The 25,805-nt window shown below is 42.9% G+C and overlaps 1 protein-coding gene across 3 annotated transcripts in view; it reads left to right on the top strand.

Annotated features, from left to right (window-relative positions):
• SLC4A4 (solute carrier family 4 member 4) overlaps positions 1–25,805 on the top strand; it is a 260,171-nt gene that overhangs the window by 213,155 nt on the left and 21,211 nt on the right. For all 3 annotated transcript variants that reach the window (XM_067557015.1, XM_067557014.1, XM_067557013.1), the window contains 5 exons: positions 4,265–4,335; positions 10,541–10,729; positions 14,479–14,592; positions 15,289–15,450; positions 24,781–24,959. In XM_067557015.1, coding sequence (XP_067413116.1) covers positions 4,265–4,335; positions 10,541–10,729; positions 14,479–14,592; positions 15,289–15,450; positions 24,781–24,959 — 715 coding nt within the window. The remainder of the gene's footprint in view (positions 1–4,264; positions 4,336–10,540; positions 10,730–14,478; positions 14,593–15,288; positions 15,451–24,780; positions 24,960–25,805) is intronic.

The raw sequence follows: 25,805 nt of genomic DNA, 5'->3' as shown, positions 1-25,805 counted from the left end.
ATCGCACTCTGGCCCAAAGTAACTTGCAATCCCTGGTGATACTATCAGTATCTTCATAACACATCTCAGGGCTGTAAAGCCTCATGGCAGAAAGTATCGTAAGCTGGAGTAGGACACCCATTATAATGCTTTCTTATTTTCAGCCAAAAAACCCCAGCATCTCACAGTTTTGCTAACTTTACCTTAAGCACTAGAAGATGGAATGAAAAGACAAATGGCAGACTAGCTAAAAGACATCTCTAATTTGAGGGGATTTTGTGTAACTTAGTAATAATAGGTGAGCTCTTCTCAGTGTTCTTTCCTATACCTGTACAAAATACTGAATCTTATTGGGAGTGAAAATGCAAGAGGGTGATAAACTGCCAGTGACTGGTGGTGTGAAGTTTGTTTTTGTAAAGTAGGTTCAGGTAAGGTTTTATTGAATCTCCAACTAGTCAGCTCAGCTGAGGGTGAGAGAGAGGTCTTTGCTCATGCTGTGATTTATTTTGCAGTTGTTTTTGTTCTTGTTGCAATTAAGATTTGGCTTCAGAGCAGTTGAAGCAGTGCTCTGTTTGCACTGTAAGTTATTACATCCTGCTCTGCACACGGCAGCCTCAGAAGGCCATGGAACAAGTTTTCCATGGAATTGTGTCTCGCACCTTTTGGCAGCACTAACAGGGAGTTTCAATGTCATTGGTTTTTCTCCTTCACCATTGTGGTACTCTTCTACATATACGTAGGGCCACAGAAGATTGTCCCCACCTTTTAAACTAATGTAACTCTGAGCTTGATTAGTAATTATGCGTCCAGATATGCCCCTGTGAGTCGATTGATGGGATGACTGATGTTTAGATGCTCTCATCCTAGAGTTCTGCCTTGAGCACACATAGCTGATGCTCAGGCATTGGCTCATGGCTGCCTGTGCTCTCATGCCCACCTGTTCAAGTGGTATAGAGCCTGTTCACACGTGGGGCAGGCTGTAGCTGTCGGGGGTGCTAGAAGCCAAACAAGGACTAGTTTTAGGTAAGCAGGCTGCATTACACTGCAAGTGACATCTCTTCTGTGGAAATTTTCCTCCATATGCTGACATTAAAACATTGGTGTACCGTATCTGCCTTCACAGTGGAGGATACAGAAATGTCTCTCACTGCAAGCATGCTTGGCCTTGTTCTAGGGGATGGAGGAAGAAGAAGCACATTAAAACAAAATTAAACTGTTGACATCGTTAGCCGGGTTTTTGGTACCCCTGGTGTCATTGCATGTCCTCATACATGAGAATTGCTCTTTAAGAGCTTGATCCTCACACTTGAACAGTCTGGATATTATACAGAAAATGTGCACCAGTTTGGGATTTGGGAGTGGGGGCTGGGAGGTGTTGTTTAAAACAATCCATTCACTTCCTGGAGGAAAGGAATCCAGGCTGGCAGTGATGCTCCTGTGTTTCCCTTACTGCTCTTCTGAGCTCTGCTGCTGGCCAAAAAAGTCTCCTATCTATGGCTAGCCCTGAAGCTGCACTCCATCTTGACAGACATGGCCCTGAACACAACTGACCTATGCTACTCATGACCTCCTTGGTCGATTACTACAGTGCCCTGAATCTGGGAATGAACGGGGCTGCTCTGAAGAGGCTTCAGCTAGTTCAGATTGTGTCTGCCTGCCTGCTTAGCAATACAAGGAGACATGAGTGCCCCCACTCAAATGCTCCAGACTGCACACTGAATCTGGATTTAATTAAATCTCCTGGTTTGGCTTCTCAAACTGCCCAGTATGTTGGGTCCAAGTTATCTCCAGGATCATCTCTCCCTTAACAAAGAGGTCTTACTGGTACCACAACAACTGCAATTATCAGAAACAAGCAAACTATAAACATGGAAAGTGAGAACGGGGAGAGCAGGGAATAGGCTTTTCTCTGTGGTTGGCCCACAGCTGCTACAAGAGATTAGAATAGCCTTTAATTTTACCCCCTTTTGGGCTCATTGTAAGACCCATCTCTCGACTGTAGCTTTTCCCCATAACTAGCACCTCATGGAAGGAAATGGGGCAGAAAGAAGAGGGGTTGGAGGAGAATCACTGGAGGAAACAGAACAAAGATAATCCTCTTGCTAGGTATTCAGGAAAGAAATGCAACAGATTGCTTTTAGATGTTGCTGGCTTTGTAAATTTTTGTAAGGCTTCCAAATACCACAGTGATGAGCACATCAAACAGGCAGGTATATAAGTCTAAAGGAATGAAGCACGAGTATACATAAAGAGTGTGTGCTATGAAAAAGAGAGAAGTCGCTGAGTGGTGTAGCAGAGTTTCAGGCTTACAAGATAACAACTTTGTGGTTTCAGTTCAGTGCAGTCCTTCAGTGCTGGCCCTCATTTTAGGATGTGGCAGTGCAATGGTAGTTGTTGGACTCTACCTCCTTGTGTGTTTCTGCTCAGAGGGAAGAAACTCTTCTGCACAAAAACCCTTTTTTATCTGATATGTCAAAATCCTATGTGCAGACCTGACATGATTGGAGAGGCTGGAAAAGGAACTGCAGTGCCCAAAACAATGCCAAAAGAGGCATTTACTGCATACTCTGTAGTGCTGTTTTTGAAGGAGGGGAATGTTTGATGTATTCAGACCCAAATCCTCACATTTCTTGGATTGGTATATTTTTCATGATTGCATTTTCTCCCCACTATCAAATAGTCAGGTTTGAATTTGAGTTACAAACGTGTTTCCATACCAGACCTGTATCAATAGGGATGAAATATGGTCCTGATGGAAATCCAGGTGCAAAATTTGGAGTAAAGTTTTAGGGCAGGAATACATGACATCTTCGCAAGGAGAAGGAGGATTGCCCATTTGTCATGGGACTGGAAATCTTTTCTAAATTTAAATATATCCCATTAGTTAAGCAATCCATCTTGCTATCATAGTGCTATAAAACAAAAGCATACCTGTTCAGTTTCTCTAATGCAGTAAGATTTACACTATACATTATTTTAATGTAACTGAAATATTATTTCTGATAAATGTATTTATTTGGGTTTTGAAAAATCCAGAAACATGCTTGGAAAGTATCACCTTCAAAACCAGCCCCCTGTCTAAATGAACCTTAAAAACCTAACTGACTTGTAATGCCACAGTGGTAAAGATCATACCCTACCCTCTGACTGTGACACGGTGGAAGTTGTGAGTATGTTCCTGTTTCTTTGCCGAGCTCCTGGCTAGTATTATCAACTGCTCCTTTATTTATTTATTTTTTAGACTTTAAAATTTGTATCATGTCATGTAGCCAAAAGACTTAAATTTGGAATAAGTGGGCATTCATGAATTCTGAGTTTCCAGTGAAATACCAGTGAAATTCCTACAGTCTTGTCATATGAATAGCAAAGTAATCCATTGTGATTACATTTTTTTTACCATGAATGTCAAAAGGAATCGCACAGGTTTAATTATAAATTGTTACTGAGTTTTTGTACAATGCTGTTTTTTAGGACTTGTCTCCATTGCAATGTTAGTGCAAACTATCACTTGAAGTTTACCCCTAACCTGATGCTTGTCTCAGATTCAGTAGCGCTTTAAGCTTGAGCTATGCTGGCCATCAGGGAGCGAGGGAGGTGTTGAAGTTGGAGTGTTGCTGATGCTCAAACTTCTCATGCTGTAGGTATGCAGCAGCTCAAGTTACAATAACTCATCAGCTGCTAATCCACTCTGAAGCTAATGAAATCATTCTGTGTAGCTCCAGTGTCATTTTGCTTCTGGTGTCATTGCTTTCACTTGAGCTAGGCAGCTCCAATGGAGTAATTCGAGTGTACTAACTCAAGGTAACCGTTGCAGGAAGGCAAGCCCTTAGGTCATTTGTAAACATTCCTTTGGGCTGTTTTCACTTGAGCTAAGATAGCAAATGTTATTTGATACTCCTTTAGGGCTAGTCTACACTTCAAACTTACAGTGGCACAACAGTATTGGTACAGCTGTTCCACTGTAAGAGCACTTGTGTAGCCGTGTTATGTTGACAGGAGAGAGTTTTCCTGCTGACATAATAAAATCACCTAAACGAGCAGTGGTAGCTATGTCTCCCGCCGACATAGCGCTGTCCACACAAGTGTTTATGCTGGCAAAATTTATGTCGCTCAGGGATGTGCTTTTTCACACCCCAGAGCAACAAAAGTTTTGCTGGCATAAGTGCTAGTGTAGACAAAGCCTTAGTAAGGTATGGTGATAGGTTTTAACATCTTACATTTGTTCCCATTCTTAGCTGTTTAAACACCACATTCACAACACTTTATTTTCTGTCTTCTCTTTCAGATAATAGTTCAGTATTTAATGAGACGACAGCAGCGTCAGTTGATTGGCTGACCAGTTCCTCTGCTGAGAAGGTAAGTGAGGCTTACAGGAAAGCAGGCATTGAAAACCTCTGTGTGTTGTTAGTTATGCGTTTGAAATAGATTGGCACCTCTGCATTACTGGCACTTTTACTCCAAAAAGTGGATTTAAAAATAGAGGGACAGTTTCTAAGCAACGCTCTAGTCCCATTACAAAGAACCAGAGAGAGAGTTATTGCTCTGGGTTTTTTGTTGGGTTTTTTTGGTTGGTTTTTTAAAATTTCAAATAATCAAACCAAAACCCCATACTGGGGAAATATTGGCTAGTTACTCCTACGTTGTCTTTTCCAGTCTTGCTTTGGGAATGTGTGACGTGTAACCTGTTGTTTGTGACTGGGGCATTGCATGGAAAAAGGTGGCACAGAAGAAAATGAGTTTTCCCATCTCACATTCTCACCCATAACTGTGATCCAGTGGATCATCGGTTCTCAACTGAATTATATTTTAAGTATTTGTGCACCCACGATATGTGGTTTGCCCACACAGAGATACACTCACTTCTTTTGGCAACCATTCAGCCACTAGCTGTGCACCTGTACTCCTTTGTCTGCACTATTTTACAAAATATGTTCTAAGTCTGTATGCCCCCAAAATCTGAAACACAGTGGAACCTACGAGATGTGTGCAGACTTGAGCAAGCTGCATCATTTTATGTTGCATCCCTCTTCCCTGCCCTTGTATATTTATTCTCCACCTTAGATCTTACAAGCTTTAGAGCAGGAAGGTTGTCTTTTATGTCTCTTAGTGTCATGCAATTATGGTGCCATACAAACCGGGTGGACACCATATACTCACAATATTACTTTATGCCTAATCAGTAGTATAATGCTGTTCCTTATGCTAATGCTGCAATGCTGTTAATTATTGACAAACAGCAGGCCCCACCCTGGCAATTGTGTAGGTCGAGGCCAGTGGACTCCTTGTGGATGGAGGGACCTTCCCAAAGGTTAACCATTTAATTGGTAATCAGCTGTTCTAAACACTTTAAATAGCTGATTACCGTTTAAACTGGGGTGGGGGAAGGGGAGCAGCAGCTGCACTGGGTCCCCGTCAGCAAGAGCAGCTGGGCAGGGGAAGTGTGGAGCCCAGCCCCTCTTCCCCCTCACTGGGCTCCCCGCCACTTGCAGGGAGCCGAGCCCAGCTGTGACTACCTCATGCTGGGCTCTGTGCTTCCCCGCCAGCAAGAGCTGCCCAGCTGTGGCAACCCCCCTTCCCCAGCGTTTCTATTTTTAGAACGTTTAAACAGATTTTTAATTAAACTAATTTTTACATCCCTACTTCCCAGGCAGATCTGATCAGGGTCATAGTCATAAAAATGTTAACACGGACCATTGTACTAGTTCTCCCATTACAAACTCAGGAGGGTGTTTTTTTTGTTTGTTTGTTTGTTTTTTATTTACTGTAGCTAACATTGGGCACATGAGAGCTCACATGGGACACAAACTTTTGAAAGAGGAGGAGGAAAGAAATAGAACTTGGTGGTGTCAAACTTTTGTTTTGTTTTCCTGAATGAAAAATAACGGGGTTTAAAACAAGAAATTTTACCTAAGAATGCAGAGCTGCTGGCTGGGTTTTCTGTATTATTATTGTTTTGTTTGTTTGTTTGACAGTACCACCTGGACACCCTAAGTGAAATTGAGTCTGTTGTGCTAGGTGCTGTACAAACACATAGTAAGAGACAATCCCTACCTTAAGGAGTTTACAATCTAAATAGATGAGACAAAGGGTGCATGGAGGGAGAAGACAAAAAGTTGAAGTGACTTGCCCAGCGTTACCCAGCAGATCAATAGCAGAGCCGGGAATAGAACCTGGGTCTCCTGCTTTTTAGCGAGTTGGCCTATGTGCTGGACTATGCTGCGTTGCTGGTGCCTCCTTTTAGTGTTCTATGATTTTGTTACCGTGCCTATGTGCAGCCACTATGGTACTTCAGCAACTGAGTTCTGCTCTTTCAGTGGGACTGAAAATTAGGTCCTAATTGTTCAGCTTCCCTTCATAGTAAATGATGCTTTTAAAAGTGATGAGCAGCCCCAAGCGGTAATACAATACTACCTGTCAAGACTCTTGAGGCCTCCTGTCAGGAAAAGAACGCCAATTGCTACTTCAGTTTCATTAACAAGAACAACTCTTTTCATTATTTGTGGATTTTGCATTGTATTGTCAGGCTTGGGGAAAGGCTGGAGAAGTGCATAAGGGAAAGTGATTAGCTAATTTAAGGTATGAAGACCTAAAAAAGCCCAGTTCAGAACAGAAAGCTGGTGAAAATAACCCAGCAGGTCATATTTTCCGATGCTCTTCTGTGGGATGTGGTCCACAGCACTGGATAGCCTCCTCCCTTAAAGCCCCACATGCTAATGTCCTTCTTGCAACTGAGTAGGACTGGATGGTGTTCCCTTCAGAGCTGATTAGCGTCTCTTCTAACTCAGCCACAGAACAAGAGAGAGAGACATCAGGCACACTCTCCACACTGGAGCTGGACAAAGTGTCTCAATAGTACTCCCATGCAGGAGAATCGGACATTGGACCCGGGAATTAATACCTGTTCCCTTGCATGTGCCAGTGTAGAGGAATAATAAGCTGGTTCCTTTTCAGTATTTTTCCTCAAGCACTAAGTTTCCTTAGAACAAAACAAATTGTTAGGGCACGTGAAGATGTTACGAATGGGAAGAACAATCCTATTATAAATCCTACTAGACAGTTAGCTAGGGAAGCAAATGTGCTGAATATTAGAATGTGCTGTGACAGAGTGAGATAGCTTCAGGGTGCTTCTTGTAGCTGACGTCCCACTTATATTGGAAATGGCACATCTCAGCAATCCACTTATGCAGAGCCCTGTGCCAGCGTACAGCCACTGAAAGCCAGCCACGGTGGAAGGTCACCTGGTTGGTCCGTGTGTTGCACTTTTGGTGCTTGCAATCCAATCTCAAAGCTGGAAAAGGAAACCTCTGTAATAAAACATTGTGTAAAGACAGTGCAACCAGGTAGTCCTAAAACTTGCCTCCTATTTTAAATATAGGACCGGACTCTGTTACTTTAGAGTACAGTATCCTTCAGAGTACCTGTCAGTTTTCAAATGTGCTGCCTCTTGAATGATTTAGTTAATGGCGAATGCTTCTGATGATGGGTGTTTGTTTTATTTTAATGACATGGTAATGGGGACAAGGCTCATGAGGAAACCCCCTTTTTTTTCCTCTTGTATCTCTGGTGACCTGAACCCTAATTTTCTTTGAAACATTCAGTTAACACTCTACAGTTGTAGTAGTAGTAGTAGTTTAACTCTCCAAGAAGCATGTGAGAGTCGATATCTTTATCTTCTTGCTCTGAAAACATCCACCCACTTAACCCTTTGTTCCAGTCTTGAACTTAGCAGTCGAGGCAGATAGGAAGAAATCCTCTTGATGAGGGAACCCATATTTGCTTCTTTGTGCTTCAGAGAGAAACAATGCTGAGTGAGCAAGCGTGGCAGCCCCTTGTCAGATGGATATCTGATAGTGTTTCCCCTTCTGCCCCCATCAGTGTCAGCAAAATCACACCTCCGTTCAGCTACAACTTTCTGAATTGGTGAAATTTGCTGAGGAAGCTGCAATTTAATACAAACAATCTTCCAAAATAATTTGATACGTGGTCAATGTTTAGTTGCATGCCTGATGTATATTTATATATGTGTATAAGTGTACGAGATACTAACAGACACATGCCATGATTACGTGTGTATACTCCAACAGTAAGCATCCCTGACTCTTAAATAAGTACTGTTAAAGTATCTCCAAGGTTTCCAATACAGTTTTGTCTGTCCTCTAATGAAGCATTCCACTTCTAAGCAACTGATTTTTTTTTTTGCTGATTCATTGTGTGGATGCTTAAGGGAATGCCATCATATTGTAGCTCCTATTTCAATTGGAAAATGTTGTGACTACTATAGTAATAAGCAACATCTAAGATTACTGTAACTAAAAAAGATTAATAATCTTCTCTTTTTGCTTCTTTGTGGACTGTTTTGATTTGACAGCTATTTGTGTATAGCTAGTTTCACTGCTTCTGTTATTATAGTCATTTTCCTCCTTTTGGGTTTTCATGTCACAAAAGGGCAAAAAGAACATTTTTTTTGAAATAGGAAAATGAGACCGTAAACTCCCCCCAGGATAGGTGTAGGTACTTGAAACTATTTCCATTTTGTTTAACACTGTATTTTGAGTGGGCAGTGTCCCTTTAAGATAGCTTTTACTGCCCACACCTGTTTATCACAAGTTTATTCTGAATATGCACATACACATTTTGTATTCTTCATTCCTTATGCATTCATATTTGTTCTCTCCTTCTCACCACACTGACATTGCTGAGAATTATGTACACATAGGGAGAGGAGAGGAGAAGAGAACTCCATAGACTCTGCTGAGTATTGGACAACAGATCATTTTCTGACATAATCATGAAAGGAAATGAGGCGTCTACACTGTAATTTTAAGTACAAATTGTGTTTCTTATTGGGTAACATGAGTAAGTTGTTATCTGTTTTAAAACATTTGAATATGTGCGTGCGCAATTAAAGTTTGCTCACATTCAGAATCTTTTCCTACTATAAATAAGGGCCCAATTCAAGTCCCACAGAAGTCAATGGAAGTAATTTTTTTTAGTAGGAGTTGTACTGAGTCCCAGGTGCTTTAAAACAGTACTGCAGGGAATGCCATAATACTCGATACAGAAACATTCTACTACTGTGCTTTTCTAATAGCCCCAAAAAGGGAAGTCAAACTGTATCTTGTACATTGCCACTAAATCCATGCAGTGCCTTTATGTATGGTACAATAGACAGCGGAGCTGAACGTCAGGGTCTGTCTCACAGCTATCTTATAGGAAAGCTTGTTCTGTCAGGTGTTGGATAACTCCACTTGAAAAAATAATTCCATAGGTTTTTTTTCACCAGATTTAGGCAAACTTATTTTTATGTTCAATTTTTCAATGTTAATTAAACGAAAATCAATGAATTCATACATTTTCTCAAAGGAGGTTGCAATATTATTGTTGGCAACTACAGTTTTCTAATGTAGTTCTAGATGTAGTAGTGTTGAAGTGAGACATAAGAAACATAAGGCTCAGATTAGAGGGGAATTGTTTTTCAAGTGCTGTCCTTTGCTATTCAATGGGATTACTGAGATGTGCATTTTGTGGTGGAGTCTGGTGTTCTCTACCCATTTTGCACTTTGCCGGCACTGATAAACTGAGAGCTTCTGTGAAATATATAGAGGGACCCCAGAACTGAATTAGAGCTTTGTTTTCAACGTAAGTCCAGGAACGTGTGAAGGCCAGCATGTTGGTTCAACAGGAGGGCTACACATTAACCTGAATTAATCAGACTTTGCATCAGTAGCCCAACATTCTTCTACCCAGACCAATAAAAGATGAGAACTTTGTGGAGGTGATGGTCATAATGCAGTTACAGAGGGATCTGAGCAGCTGCTGACCAGACTGATTTTGGAGTGGAAGTCTTCTACTGTCTAAGGACAAAGGCAGTCTTGGGGCCTTCTTTGAGGACGAGTATGGGATCTCTTCTGTTGGAAGGCCAGTGTGTTGTCCCTTATCTGATAGGAATTAGGGGGCGTGAGCCAGGAATGAGCTAGAGAAAATGAAATCTCAGTGTTGAGTTCAGGTCTCAGGCAAGCTGTTCTGCGTGCACATCAGAGCACTGTATCTGGTTTCCAGCCTGGTCAGAGGGAAGCTAGACAGTGATTGGCAGGAGTGGGAGATCCTGCCAGTGGAGACAGAGGCAGTTCTCTGTCTCCACTGGAGAGGACAGGGATGAAACAATATTCTCACTGAAGAGGTTTATATTGATGGTTGGTATCATTGACATAACTTTTAAATTTAAAAATCTGGGGGAATAAAGCTCTGTCTTTTGTTTGTACAAGGAGCTGTGTGGGGAGATATAACAGAGACTGTAGTACAGAGAAATTAAGTGCCACTGAAATGTATTCCATATTACAGAGCTCAGATTTGCATTGCTCCTTCATCAGCACATACCCGCTTTGCTGCCCAGTTTATGCTCCTCAGTAAATACCATTTAAGATGCACACAACTGCAGAGATTCTTCTCCTCAGACCATAGCGTTGTAGCTCTTGATTCTCTCTTCCAGCTGCTATTTAAGTGTTGAGCAGAGTTAATATAACAGAGCACAGCTTCATGGGATATTCTCTTTGCCCTTTAGTACAACGACACTATCGACTGGTCGTCTCTGACAAAGAAGCAGTGCTGGAAGTATGGAGGCAACCTTATAGGCAACAACTGCGAATACGTCCCTGACATCTCCCTCATGTCTTTTATCCTCTTCTTTGGCACCTACACCTGCTCCATGGCCCTGAAGAAATTCAAGACCAGCCGTTATTTCCCAACCACTGTAAGTATCTCTTTTCATCACCTGGGGGAATTTCCTTATTCCTCCAGAGCATATACACGACTGTACTCCTGTCTGTAACCCCTCCTTTTGGTATAGATTACAACACAGGGACAAACACCACTATATGTGGGCATGCACACACTGAAACCAGTTCCTATTTGTCGAAGTAAAACAAATAGTGTTGAATTTAGGCAAGTCACAGAATTGCTTACTTTTCAGCTCTAAACTTCTGACTGTTTCTGGAGGGCACAAGACAGACAGTGGAAGAACTGAAAATTGGCTGGAGCATGTAGTGACAGTAAAGCTTAAATAGACAAGAATTCCAAACTGAGAGGTGCTGTGATGCAGTTGATTAGTAAAATCTCATCAAAGCTTTTGCTTCCAGCATTAAGAATTCACCAGTGCAAAGCCCTTAGTTCATACAGAAAGCTGAGCTGCCAGTAGTATTAAAAAGCAATCTTCAGTGTCCTGATGGTAAAGTTGTGTGCTGCTACCACTCCATGACTCAACACATAGTGATCAGCAATCTCCTGTGTGGGATGCCTGAACATATAAGCAGAAATCACTTTATCAAGTGACACAAAGGTGCAGCAAAAACATAAGTAAGCAGATTTCCCATGTACAAAAGGAAGTTTTCTACAGAGTAAAAGTAGTTCAGTGTCCCTAGAAATAAATCTATCTATCCAGAATATGAAAACACAGACACATTAATATTAAGTGGGAGATCTAGGTTGGATTGGGGGATGTCTAGGTTGGATATTAGGAAAAACGTTTTCACTAGGAGAGTGGTGAAGCACTGGAATGGTTTACCTAGGGAGGTGGTGGAATCTCCATCTTTAGAGGTTTTTAAGCTGCGGCTTGACAAAGCCCTGACTGGGATGATTTAGTTGGGGTTGGTCCTGCTTTGAGCAGGGGGTTGGACTAGATGATCTCGTGAGGTTCCTTCCATCCCTAATCTTCAATGATTCTAAGGTTGCAAATTTTAAATGCTCAGAAGTCAAAATATGAAAATGTTATGGTCCTAGCGGTAATGTTACCTCAGCCTTGATGCATTTCCTGTATATTTTATGGTATGCGTTTAACAGCATGAATTCCATTGACTCTTTCAGGGTCTCATCCAAGGCTGTTGAAATTAGTGGGAATCTTTTCATTGACTTAAACAGGCTTTGGATTGGGCTGTTTTTGCTAGACTCTGCTTCCTTTACTCTATGAATAATTCCAGTGAAATCAGCACTATAACTTGAGGAGTAAGGTATTTATCACTCAATGTAAAGATGGCAGAATCTGCCCATGAGAGAATCAAACTGGAAGAAACCATAAAGCAACAGAAGTGCAAAGAGGTGATTGAACATGAATGGAAAAGCTAATGTTCTCATAGCAATGTCTGCCCTGGGCCATGTTTTACATATTAAAAGCTCTAGGATCTGAAGCCCTCTCTCTGTAGATCAGTCACAGCATGGGCAAGCGTCCTCACCATGCAAATGTGCCTCTACCTCATCAACAGAAGCTGGTCTATTAAAAGCTAGTACCTCTCCCACCTCTCTTTCTACCTAGCATAGTCAATGTTAGGTTTTTCTGTGTATCTAAGCACTCAGCTGGGATGAGAGACTAGTTCAATCTCTATCTCCAGCTGGTCTTCAGCCCCTTTGCCATTTCCAGGGAGATCTGACAGCTGCCCACAAGGCGTTCCACTTCTTGCAGCAGTGGCCTCTCAGAGTAGCACTGAGCCTGTCTCAGCAGTCCTACGGAAACAGCACTGCTTCAGTTATGGTCAATTTGTATTTGGGAGGTTTTCTTAGTGACTATAAAGTGCTGAATTTCTATTTTATAAAGAAAGCATTGGTTCTGCAGAAGTTGACTGCGCATGCCCCGGGCTCCGCAGTCTTTGAGCTAAAGATACCTTCTTCTCCTATATGAGGTGGATTTCTTGAGCCCTGCACATATAGATATGTTAATTCTAGTGAAGTTTGGGACTCTTGTTTTCATGATGAAGGCAAATGGGGAGATATTTGATCGCTGAATAGGGGAGTTCCAGTAACACAACTCTTAGAACCTCTCTCCCTACAGCAGACTCTTAGCCAACTGGTACATATCCATGGTGGGTCAGCCAAAGCTGCTTGTTCTGTTTGCCCAGCTAGAGCTGCAATGACAGCTGTCAAAGGTGAGAGAAGCTGAGAAAACAGTTCTCCTCCTTCTCTTTTAGAGAGCCCAGTTTGCAATATTTTGGACAAGGGCAATCCCCCTCCCCAAGATCTAACCCTAATTTCATCAAGCTTTTAAACTTTAAAAACCAGGCCACTAGTGTCAGGTTTCTGTACATAACAAAATTTTTCTTTTTCTCTCAGAGAGCCCCCCGTGGCATTCTGACTGCAATAGGATTTATGGTACCGTGATGTTTATGTTCCTGCAGCACTGAAATGGAACTTTTATTATTTTTAATGAAAAGAAAACAAATTCCACCCTAGCTGGAATGTAGTTCAGTTTATCTGTAACCATGTGAAGCTGGGGAGCCTGGGAGGAAGAACTCTGAAAAGTTGACATAATAGCATATAAAATCCCAATGAGATCTGGCTAGTTAAATTTCAAGGGCCAGACCCTTGGCTGGTGTTAACTGATGCAGCTTCATTGACTTCAGTGGAGTTACAACAGTTGACACAGGTTGAGGATCTGCCCCCATTTTCTTGTCACTTCAGTTCTGTGGTTCATTTATTGCTTTAACACCATAAGAAGAAACATCAGGATGTGATTTTTAAAACTCTTCTGTTCTGTATATAGCGCCACATCCATACTGAAAGTGTTATCTGCTCCTTTCTTGTGAGTGCCTCTCTCCCATCTCCCCATGTGAGACCCGTGGTGACTGTTTCCACTGCTGGTGCGAAATCTTGATTTCCTCCTTGCTTTCATGGTTTCATATTAAAGGTCTAATCTGCCTTTCAAAATGGGCTATATTTAAAAATTATTTTGTTGCCAAATCCCTTAATTGATTGATTTTTTTTATCTTGAGACACATGATTACAGGAGAAACTCAACTTTCATTTGGAAAAAAAAAAAAAGAGTGTGTTTCTAGCCCTGATGGTAGCAAAGAAAAGCTTGAAAACATGAACGCTAAAAATTCAAACACGAGAGGGCAAATAAAAAGAGCCCAATATTATTTGTTTAAAATATCATTATTTTGGAGGGAGCTGACTCATAAAATTTGAACACATGGCAAACACCCTTACTAATCTCAATAACTATCTGGCATCTCATTTTGAGAGCTATTCAGAGATCTGTGATCAAAATCTCCCACCATTTCTTCTTCCACACGTCTCATCTTAGTTAAGAAGCTTCTTTTTTTAATATGAGGCCCATTTTTCTTGATGGTGTTACATCACAGCTTTTTCAGAAACCACACCTATGGAACGGGGCCTGTGTATAAGGGGGATTGTTAGCTAATGTAGAATTAGATTATCAGTAAGATTGCTTGGGAGAATATTTGTGGGAGTATTATGCAATGGAAGTTATTTTTCTTTGGAGTTGTTTTTGTAGTTCTGTTTAGAACTAATTCTTTTGCTTTCAGACAGTGTAATCGAGTATCAAAGCAAATTTTTTAAAATCACATCAGCCACTGCAGTGTGCACCTTTTGTCCCTACAGAAAGGGAAATGTTTACCTTGAATTGCCACCAAATACAAGAACAAGAGTATCACACTGAATTTAAACAGTGGCTCTTGGTACCAGCCATTGTTATGGTGTCACCTTCTATTTCAGGCCAGGAAGCTCATCAGTGACTTTGCCATTATCTTGTCCATTTTGATTTTCTGTGGAATAGATGCCATAGTAGGTGTGGATACACCGAAGCTAATTGTGCCAAGTGAATTCAAGGTATGTAAAGGTGCTCAACCAACAATAACCATTATTTTACTCTCTGGCTTCTGTAGCACTTTGCTGTCTCTGTCTTCCTTCTGTGAAATTACAAACCATCCCACCAAAAATAATAATAATAATAAAAAAATAAGCTATCCAGAAAAAATTGTATTGCTGAGTCAGTTAGAAAGCAGTTTATTTAGAAGTGCAAATTTATATAATCTCCATTAACGCCACGTCTTCTAAAACATAATGACAAATTCCTAACATAGAGCTGGGTCTTGCCAACCTTGCCCATGCTCAATAGCACCTTATTCCATGATTTCAATGGGCCAAATTGTGTTGTGCTTACTCACACGGTTGAGCCTTCACTCTCCCATGTAGTTTCATTGGTTTCAGTGCGTGAATGTGCTCACGACTGCGAGAGAAGCTCCACCACCTGGCCCAACAGGATTATTTGAAGCAAGTGCCACTACTCAGCATGAGCACGGATGGAAGAACCTGACCCCTAATAATCAATTTAGGTTTTAAACTTCAGTTGATGTTTATGTGTGGGAAGAATTAATCCCAAATTGTCCATGTCCTCAGCAATCTTCCTATAGCCAATTTCACATGAGTGTTGGTCCTGTTGCCTGGATAATTGTGCTTTTGTTGGAGCGAGGTCATTAATATGTTGCCACTCTGATGCCTGTTTTCCTATCTTTCCTCTTGAAGCCAACCAGCCCCCACAGAGGCTGGTTCGTCCCACCATTTGGAGGGAACCCATGGTGGGTATACCTCGCAGCAGCCATCCCTGCGCTGCTGGTGACCATTCTCATCTTCATGGACCAACAAATCACAGCCGTCATTGTCAACAGGAAAGAGCACAAACTCAAGGTGGGTGCCTATTACGCTTTGTGTGAGTGCAGTGAAGTAGAGCATGTCCTCTCTGTGACAGAGATGGATAGAAAGCCTGTGGTAATAATGGACACCTACTCCCTTAGAAATTATATTATTGGTGGTGATAATAACGTGTTTTGTTCTAGCACAGATTATTATTACAGCTTTTAAGCAAAGTCATCATTTCAGCTTGAAAGCTACAGTATTTCTTGATCACCGTTTGTGTTCTTATTAAATCAATGATACAGACAGTGGGCCGGATCCTGATGTTGTTACTCTGTCACAACTCCTTTTGACTTCACTAGGCGTTCTTTCTGAGTGCAGATGGAATAAACATGGAGGACCAGATCCTTGGCCGTCACTAAAGGCCCCGGAGCAGGAAATCCTCGGATGGCATAAAGCCGGCACGATCATCATTAGCCACGTACTCCTCCCACCACTGGAATGGGGCCTTGTCAGGGCAGGGCTGATACACACAGCACCCCGCCCCCTGTTTGGCCTGCAAAGAGGTCCCTAGGGAGCTGCTCTAATCACTGAAAATTAGAGCAGCCCTTTACACTGTGAGCAGACACTTTTGCTTACACCCACCTTTGATTCCCCAAGCATGAACATAGTACATCTTAAAACTGAGCCCTGAGTAAGGATTGAAATACCCTGACCCTGTACTTGCAGGAATGGACTGCTAATTGAACAAATTCCCGAATAATGAAAAAAGAGGTCACTACATTTCATATATGAATCTGGGATTCCAAAAATTCTCACCTGTGGCTTCTGCTCCAAGCGCTGTCTCGTTGGTTTTCAGCATCACTCCCACTGCACGAAAGAAAAAGATGACAAATCAATGTAGAGGGGAACTTAGGAGAACAATAGTGAGAAGAAAAATGTTTTTCTCTGCACGGATGCCCTTCTCAACCTAGGTTGGGGACACCTGTTCGTCCTGCAGATAGAGTGCAACAGCAGAGCACAGTAAGCTGGCTATCCCTGTTTCAAAGGTGTTTCTGCTCGGATTTAGTAACCAGTTTTGGGAGAGATGGCTCATTGTTTCCACCTGCTGTTTGCTGTCCCCTTGGTCAGCGAGTGAGATGCAGGTGAACGGGGGCAGATACATAAGGTGAGAACTTTTCCAAATTCATCTTTAACAAAAGGTGGCACTGTCTGTCTGGAACAGGGCCTCCCTGTCCGCAGAAGTGCTTTTAGCAGCACTAGACGTCTATGGTAGACCGTTCCTGTGGCAGAGGGAGGGTAACAAGGCTCATTTCAGGATCCATCAGCGCTGGTCCCCAAGTTGGCTAGAGATAGTAAAAAGCATTTCTTCCCACCAGGAACTGAATGTCCTCTAATCCCCAGCCCCTGTTAGCTTGGAACTCAGGCAAGAGTGTGGGGGGAATAGTAGTAATTTCTACCACAGCTGGTCTCAGCTGAGTTTTCAATTCCTAGTCCAGTGAAGGCCCTTTGTCACAGAAAGATTATTTCAGTAGGAAGACAGAATAAGTCTGCTGTGGTAGTGATGCCAGACCCTGTGACTTGATGAAAAGGAGAGAAAGGGCACTCAGGTGTGTGTTTCACAAGCAAGAGTTGGGGCAGAGGTACTGCTGCTCCTTTTTCACTTGTCTCTCCCTGGTTTTCCAATGAGCCAGTTAGAATTGTGAGATTTTCCAGAAGCCATGTGCTGAGAGAAAAAGAAAATGCTTAAGACCATAAGAATGGCCATATACGGGGTCAGACCAATGGTCCTTCTAGCCCCGTATCCTGTCTTCCGACAGTGGTCCATGCCAGACACTTCAGATAGAATGGACTGATCAGGTCACTTTTGAATGATCCATTCCCTGTTATCCAGTCCCAGCTTCTGGCAACCAGAGAGTTAGGGACAGCTGGAATATGGTGGTGTAACTCAGACTGTCTTGGCTAATAGCCATTAATGGAACTGTCCTCCATGAACTTGACTAATTATTTCATTTGATCTGAATGTACAGGGTAGAAGCATGGTGTCCACTTAGCTGCTGAGAACTATGCGATGGGACACACACCATCCCTCTGGTGGAAAGGCTAACAAGCAATCCTGCACTCAGGCAGTGCCAGTTAGGCTCAGCTGCAGAATTTGCTCCATCTAGAGAAGTGGGACTTAAAAGGGTGCAAGTGGCTGCAGAGAGGAGGGTTTGTTTTCCCTGCAACAGGGAGGCTGCTGGATCTGCTAGCAAGCTCCAGTAACAAGGGAGCTCAGCCTGCAGCAGTTGCTGATCTTTCCCTTCAAACCCCGTTTTGAGGCAGGCAGACGTTACAAGCTTGGTACGAGCAAAGGTTCAGGACAGCTCCTTCCTCCAGCCAGTGACCTATACGGTGGGTACTGGAAAGCAGAGACAGAGGCTAGGAACAAGGGGACTCTGAAAAGACCCTGGAATTGAGCTGAGCACCTGCCAGGAATGGTAAGATTGCTTACGAATGAGGGCTGCCGTAGGGGCAAGAGACTCGCAAATACTATGAGCCCAGGCTGAGAGTTGGACTACAACATGGTTGAATCAGTGCTGCCAATACCTACCATTCATCCCTCTGAAGCATTTTCAACTCTGACATCAAAGGGCACCTTGGAGGATAGGATTTCTACCAGAGTGGCTGCACCGCTGCCTTCCTGGGTTTCAGATTCACTTTCCTTTTATTTTTTTTCCAGCAAGAAATCGAGATAGTGACTTGATGCCAGCACCAAGCTGATCCCTGCATGAGAGATTTGTGAAACTTGTGGGGGGTGGTCCAGGGTTGTTCTTCTGAACTGCTGCTTGCTTCACAGGGGTCAGACCCTGCTGCTCATCTGATGGGTTGGAAGCGAACCAGACTTGTTACTAACTCAACCCTCTCTCTGGCCCCAACTGATTCACAGCTTTTCCTCCCCAGAGAAGCCCTAGGACATCCCCTATTTACTGCTGCTCTCTTCAAGGGGAAGAAGTTGCTTTGTGGTGGAGGCTGGCTTTCTTCATGTGTCTTCAGCAAGTGCTAGGGGGCTGCGTCCCCCATCGTGTATCTTAAGGACCAGCCAGTCAGGGCGATAGTTTCCCCCCACAGATCTGGGTTGCTGCTTCTTTTCTTGGGGAGCAGCCACTGTACTGGAAGAAGGGACTGTTTTTCTCTTCCCATGGTCCTGTATGTGTGCTGGGGCGAGAGCAGGGATTAGTTGTCAAGGCAAATCCTGACCTTCTCTATGCTCCCAAATTCAGAAAATCCTAGAATCTGAAGGAATGATGGGACACTGGCTCTGCCGTGTGGGCCTCTGTCATCCCCTGTAATTACAAAATCAGGGAGTAGCCATAGGATGGCCCATCAGAGAGAGGCCAGCTGTCCCCAGGAGGCACTGGGGCCACCAGGTGATAGCAATAGGGAGTCAGAGGGTTCTGGGGCTTGTTGAGAGGAGAGCCAGCTGAGGGAGGATATTATGGCACATTAGAAACATGTAGGAGAGTTAGATGGAGCCAGGTGTACAGATTTTCCTGCTGGTCAGGCCTCCTGCCCCCATGTTGGAGGAGCATCCTGAACCTTAGCTCAGTATGAGTGGGTTCAAGATGGAGTATGGATACCCTTGTACAGCTCTAATGATTGTCGCTAACATCCCCCTATCTGACCCTAGATGGGAAGATTGTGCATTAACAGGGCAGTAACTAGAATCCAGTGCTTAGATACCCCCTTGCCCACCTGACCTTATGCTTGCTGATCGGCTCATGTAGGGGGTTTAGTTCATTCCAAAGCCTTCCTTTCTCTCAAGCAAAAGATCCATAAAGCTGAAACCTTACCCTGGAGCTGATTTTGTTTTGACAGTTTTGTTTTTATTACTGCTTAAGGGTCAGGGTTTCTCTCGCCTTATCAAAATGGGCAAAGTTTCTGTAGATTTGACAAGGCCTTATTAATATATCTTAATAGCATGATTATCGTAGAAGGAAATCACTGATCGATAGTTTTAAGCAATATGCAAAACAAGGTTTGTTTGTATAACCATTTCACCTGAACTTAGCATGTTGGTGAGATTTTCTGATACTAAGAATCCAGGCCTGACCGACTTTGTGGTGATGAGATAGTGGGGTAAATCCACTCTGGACAAACCCCACAGACCCAGTAGGCAGACCCCACAGTGACAGCTGAATTTTTTACTGCACTGTAGACAACAAGGAAAGAAACTGAAGAGACTTTAATTAGATACAATAAGTAAAGGTAGCTCCAAATGCCTGTTTATGAATGGTCTTTAAAGAAGAACTTTGTAGTCACTAATAGTCCCAATAACTTTCGAAGCTGGCCCTTTAAAATTTCTCATGTCCTATAGAGTTTTGAGTACCCTGCAGGGTGAATTCCCATTGGATAATATTGAGTTCCTGTAAAAATGACTCTCCCTTGCTGCAGGACAGGAGGCATTTTAAAAGGGCTGGAATTGTAAGAATAAAGACTGATTCAGAATGAGGGTTATACTGGGGTCATTATTTAGATGTGTGCCTAATAAATGATATAATTACCAATACATGGTATATATGGCATTGTTTCACAACACATGAAGATTTAAGACCAACCTGAAATTGACCTCAAAGAGTGAGTTAAAATAACAGGGGAAAGGGAAAGGTTTTTAAAAAAAGAAAAAAAAGATGGCCTTTGTTTGGGATCTGGATCAAGAAATGCTGGCTGGCTGACTGCTGAGACTGGCATAAAATATACCTCTGGACTCCCCATTTCTTTAGCGAGGTGTTCATCAGTCCTTGTTCATCTTATTCCAGGCCATTCATATATTATTATTCTGCACACAGCTTCCTACAGGTTAAATCCGTTCTTTCACTTTAATTAGAAGAACACAATAAAAAGAAAGTGAATAAATATGGAGGCTAGGTGCAGCTATGAATTGTACGAAGTTTTCTGGAAGATCCACCAAATGGTAAAATCAGAGTACGTATGCGTTTTGCAGTGGGCCCATTTCCTCATCCCATGCAGCTGGGTGGATTGTGTACTTCCTTTCCATAGCCTCCATTTCAGACAGTGTCTCCTCTCACCAGCCTGGCATTTGTGCTGCTTCACAAACTTATCTTCATTAGGAGTAAACCTGAGGAAAACAGTGGATGAATGGAAAGGAAGTGTAAACCTTTTATTGGTGGCGTCCACATCTCCTCTTCAGGACTAATGTCTCAGCAATATTGGCCATCCAGGCTCTTTGGTTTCATATACATTTCCCTGAGGCTGGTGTTTACCACTTAAACAATGACTCACAGTGATGTGCTGTCGGCAGGTGGAAGGAAGGTGTCTCTCTCTCTTAGGAGTCTATTAAAATCCTCCCAACAAATTGAAGGGAAAGTTGGGGTGATCTCTCTGTCTCTAACAGAGACACATCTATGAGGCTCATTAAAGTATCCCTGAAGAGCTAAATTTTGTCTCTTGCTTTGACTAGATTGTACCTAGTGGGCAGATATTTAAAACAAAAAACTGCTGGAGAAAAATTCTTACCATCCCTCTCTGCAAATCGTCACCTCCACATCAACTTAGTTCAGCTGAATGCTGCTTTACTACCAATATGCTGTATATTTTTTCAGTAACAAAGTGTAAACATTTGACTGAAGTGCTGTTTAATGTAACAATTTGTTTCCTGCTTCCTTTGTTATGGTTATGAGAATGTGTTTTTGTTTAAATAGCGAGGGGTGGAGAGGGGAATGAATAAGTTCTGTAGTCCATTTCTGCTCCTCTGCAGCTAACATGGCCCTGGTACACAAAATCTATTGGCAGGCTAAAGGGGGGGACAGTTTTTGTGGGAGGGCCTTGTTACAATATTGGCAGCACATCACTGACTAGCAGTCTGAACTTTGCTGACCCGTTAACCAAGGTAAAGTGGAACACACAATAGGAAAAGAATGGATAATATTCAGGTCTTGTCAGGTATCTTTCCCTGCTAGAAGGTCATTAAGCAGGGCTGACTCACTTCTTACTGCTAATAAACTCAATTTTAACGGATTTGAAAACATTTAATCTTCTTTAAAATATGAAATTTTACAGATCCTCTTCTTAATAATGCTCCCTCCTCTCCTCCATCTCACAGCTTATGTTTCAGTGATCTGGAGTCTTTTCTGTTGTCGTCTCTTAATTGGGGGGAGAGGAGTGTGTATGTGGTTTGAAAGGAGCCTTTTTAGTCTGCTTGCACCAATAATTTTCTGAAGTTCAATTCCCATAGCAATTTCATCAAGTTATTAGAAGAACACACATTGAGATTTTAAAGCATCTGTGGGAATTCAGAGTCTTGCCTTTAAAATTAATTGATCCCCTAGATTGCTTTGAAAATCTCAGCAACCGTACACAAATCTGGAGGTTGTTGATAAAAAATAAAGTTCCATGGTGGCCATTTATGAAGTCAGCATTTCCCCACTGCAGTCACTAAAATCCTGTACTTGTTTCCTATTCTAAGTGCAGGATCTCCGATACCACAGTGTGATAACTGTTGGTAAACATTGACTTTTGGCACTGTTTGGCTTTGATAATTTTTCTATCTTAAGTGTTTTATCAAGTAGACTTTAGTAAGTCATTATGCTCATACTTATTTCACAATAGCTTCTTAAAACTAATGCTAAGCTGTTGCCTGGGTTTATTAAGGGGTGCCTTGGGTTTCCAGAGCTTTGTGATGTCTGTTTTGTCACTTAAGCTAGCTGGGGGGCGGACTTTGGAGAAAAAATGCTGTCATCGTTGTTAATAGCAAATGAAAGGGTCTTTGCAAGGAGCAAAGGCTTGCATTATGTGGATGGATGTGTGGAATTTGCATCATGCATAACTATCTCCTTCTTCTTCTTCTTCTTCGAGTGTTGGTCCCTATGTGGATTCCAAACATGGGTGTGCATGCACCGGAGCCGGAACTCTTTGTAGTAGTGTCTGTTGACCTGCACGTGGGTCGGTAGCGTGGTGCATCTGAGGCTTTAAGAGGCTGTGCGGGTTGATGCTGCTCCAGTTCCTTCTTACTGAAGCCTGGCCAGAGTTGGAACCCCTGTTCCTTGGTGCTCTTAGTTTGCTAAGAGAACTCTTTGTCTGTTCCTACCTTTGCACACAGCTTTATAGATTCTCTAGTTGTCTATAGTTAGTTGGCTAGGTCTGCTCTCCTTTTGGACTTTGTTCCCGTGGGGTGACCCCCCGCAACCCCCTTCCAGAGACTATGCCCTGACAGGCTGGCTTCAAGAACTGTGCTTCATGCCCACACTCCTCTTCTGTGAGCGACGAGCACTGATCTACTGCCTCAGCAAATCCCATGTCGTCACCCACTGTTCCATCTGTTGCTCATTCCCGTCTCGCACTCAGGAAGCCAGAGGATGGAGGAGGCTGTGCGCTCACTTGTACAATTGGACTCAGGACAGATTTGCTAAAGCAGCATCCGTCACCGCTGGTGAGCACCCCCCACCCTCGGCTCCTTCCTGCGTGCCAGTGCCCACGACCACAGAAGCACCATGCACATAAGAAGCACAGCCATGGGCGTACCTAAGGGCAGTGTTGCCTCCCCAAGCTGGATGAGAAGTCGCACATGCATTCAGATGCTCTGCCTCCAAGATGTCCTGCACGGAGCATAAGTCGAGGCATCACTGCGAGCCTGCCTCCAGCCACGTCTTCCACCTTCACAGCCAGTGCTGTCCATGACTCCAGGCCCTTCTGGACTCTCCAGTCCACTTGGGCGCATGCTGCCATGTCAGCCTTCCTCACAGACATCCTGTGGCAGGACATTTGTAGGGCAGCCACATGATCCTCCATCCACACCTTTTCAGATGGAAAAGTCGGCCGCCCTGTCCTGCAGACAGTGACTTCTTGTGAGTCCTCACAACCAACTCCACGCTGACCACGCTCTCTACTCTCCCACGCCTGGAATCCATCTAGGGACTAGCACTCGAGATATGTGGTCCCTATTTGGATTCCAGTCCTGCCCTCCATCCCCTCTGCTGCGGACTCCATCGCTTGCAGGTAAGAGGGACCTGGAACAGCATCGACCCGCACAGCCTCGGACACAACACACGGCCGACGCACAGCACTCGTGCAGGTCAGTGGATACTATTATGAACAGCTCCGGCGCATGGCGTGCATGCGCATCCCATGTCTGGAATCCAAATAGGGACCGCGCATCTTGAAGTAACCTCCCCTTTCTATAGAACTACGGCCTGACTTTCAAATGTGCTGAGCAGCCACAAATGGGAGTTGTGGGTGCTTTGTAACTCAGGTCATTAGAGCCCGAGAAGGAGAAAATGCACGACATGTGTCCATCCGGAGAAGGATTTTGGATTTTTTGTTTCTGTGATGGATTTCCAAGTAATGAGTCACTTCATTTCTGCAGATATTTATTCAGCATTGCATTCTCCTTCACACTAATTGACGTACTGATGCTTTCCTGTAAATGTGCTCTCTGTGAAAAGACTAGATCCATATGCACAAGCAGCATATAACTCTTGGCCTTCCACTTTGTCTAGAGAAATGCCCTGTTGTAACTGGGTTTCTAGGATAACCGTTAATTCTCCACTGTAAACCATTTGTCTTGCTTTTTAGGTAGTTGCTTCAGCACTTGCCAAGTTCTGTTGTTGCCATAACAATCTCTTGGTGTACAAATGGACCATTCTGTTTTCTAAGGCGCTGCTTCAGGGGTCTTGGGCATTTGATTTCCTTGTCAACATATTACCTAATAAAATAACAGTGACATTTAACTATAAAAACTGCACTATACAACAGTGTGTTTGGGGGGAGTCATTTTTAAAAAGGGTGAATTTACCAAGTGAAAGAGCAACTAGTCTACAGCTGCTTTGAAATACCCTGCAAGATTATATGCAGGAAATATGTATATATTTAGTACTTGCACATAAAAATTGTTTGGATAGCTGAAATTCCTGTCAAGATTCAGTTTGCATCCAGTCTAATTTTTGCCGGTTTGTATTACTTTCTGCAGCTGTTCTCAGCCCCTGGTTTGATTTGACTAGTACCCTTTGTATGGAGGTATTTTGCTGGTTAGTGGGCTTGAACTCCATCAATTTCACCCCTCCCCCCAATATAGTATATATGCATGTTTTGTATGTATGGTGATCACCTAATTACTGATGGATTTTCTGCAATTTTGATCTCTTCCTAAATTGCTCACAAGGCTATCTACCCCTTTATTTAAGTCACCCACAGCCGTAATATATACTTGTGTGCAGTTGCTACACTGATAATTCAGCCTCTAAAGATCATCAGGTCTGCTAACTTCTGATCAAGTTGCTTTGTGTGCCATTACCATCAACCGAGAGCTATGAGAAAGTCCTGGATTCTCTAAAACATTTGATCATTAGCTGGAATGCTATAATGTTTGTTGCTGGTCTCCCTCCACAGAAAGGTGCTGGCTATCATCTGGATTTGTTTTGGGTAGCTGTTCTGATGATTGTATGTTCCTTCATGGCCCTGCCCTGGTACGTTGCTGCTACTGTGATCTCCATTGCCCACATCGATAGCTTGAAGATGGAGACGGAGACCTCAGCACCGGGAGAACAGCCCAAGTTTCTGGGAGTGAGGTATGGCAAACCAAAAACGACCTTGTTTGCATGCAAAGATCAGTGTATGCTGTAAGAGATCAAACACCAAATAGGAAACAGGTGTAGAGAGACTCAAGGAGAAGAGATGTCAGATTTACAGCACATTTTCAGCTCAGCTGAGATTTCCTTAGAGCTCTTTAGTCTTCATTGGTTTTATCCATCTAGAAGTTTGTATTGAGTAAAGATCCTCTCCAATTTTGTTTTCTAAAAAGAAAAAAAGTTGCCTCAAAACTTGCATGTCAGGGAGAGAATGGGACACTGAAACTTTTCATAAACAGTTATATATTGTTTTCACTGCTTTGAGAGTGAAATATGTAGGCTGAGATTGTCAAAGCTGACTAGGAGATTTGGCCACAAAACTCCCAGAGGAGTGTGGCTAAATTCCCTAGTTAGGTTTGAAAAGCTGATCTGTAATGATAAGAACAGGCTTTCTGAGGATGGGAAAGTGGACAGTGTTGTTACAGATTATTTTGTAATTGGAAATTAGACACACAGACATGAACAAATACAGTAGCTAAAAATTCAAACTTGGGATGCCTAGAGCAACCAATTCTACCTAACAGGGCAATTTAATGCCATATTTAGGTACCAACACTGAGTGGCCTTAAGTGACTTCAGTAGGAGCAGCTGTGCATTTGAAATTCAGGCCACTTATATAGGTGCTTAAATGTGGATTTTGATGCCTAACTTTACATACTCAAAAACATCAGGCAGTGTGTTTTCAGACTTGCTGAGCAATCATGGCGTCCTCCAAAGACAAAGAGACATGCAGGAGCTCAGCACTTACACAGAAATTCACTCTAACAGTGCATGGCTTTCTTCAGT

Source organism: Emydura macquarii, unplaced genomic scaffold (genome assembly GCF_026122565.2).
Source record: "Emydura macquarii macquarii isolate MOO-44397 ecotype Brisbane River unplaced genomic scaffold, CSIRO-AGI_Emac_v2 contig_1790, whole genome shotgun sequence".
Classification (NCBI taxonomy): domain Eukaryota; kingdom Metazoa; phylum Chordata; order Testudines; family Chelidae; genus Emydura; species Emydura macquarii.
This window is presented reverse-complemented; position numbering and strand designations above follow the sequence as displayed.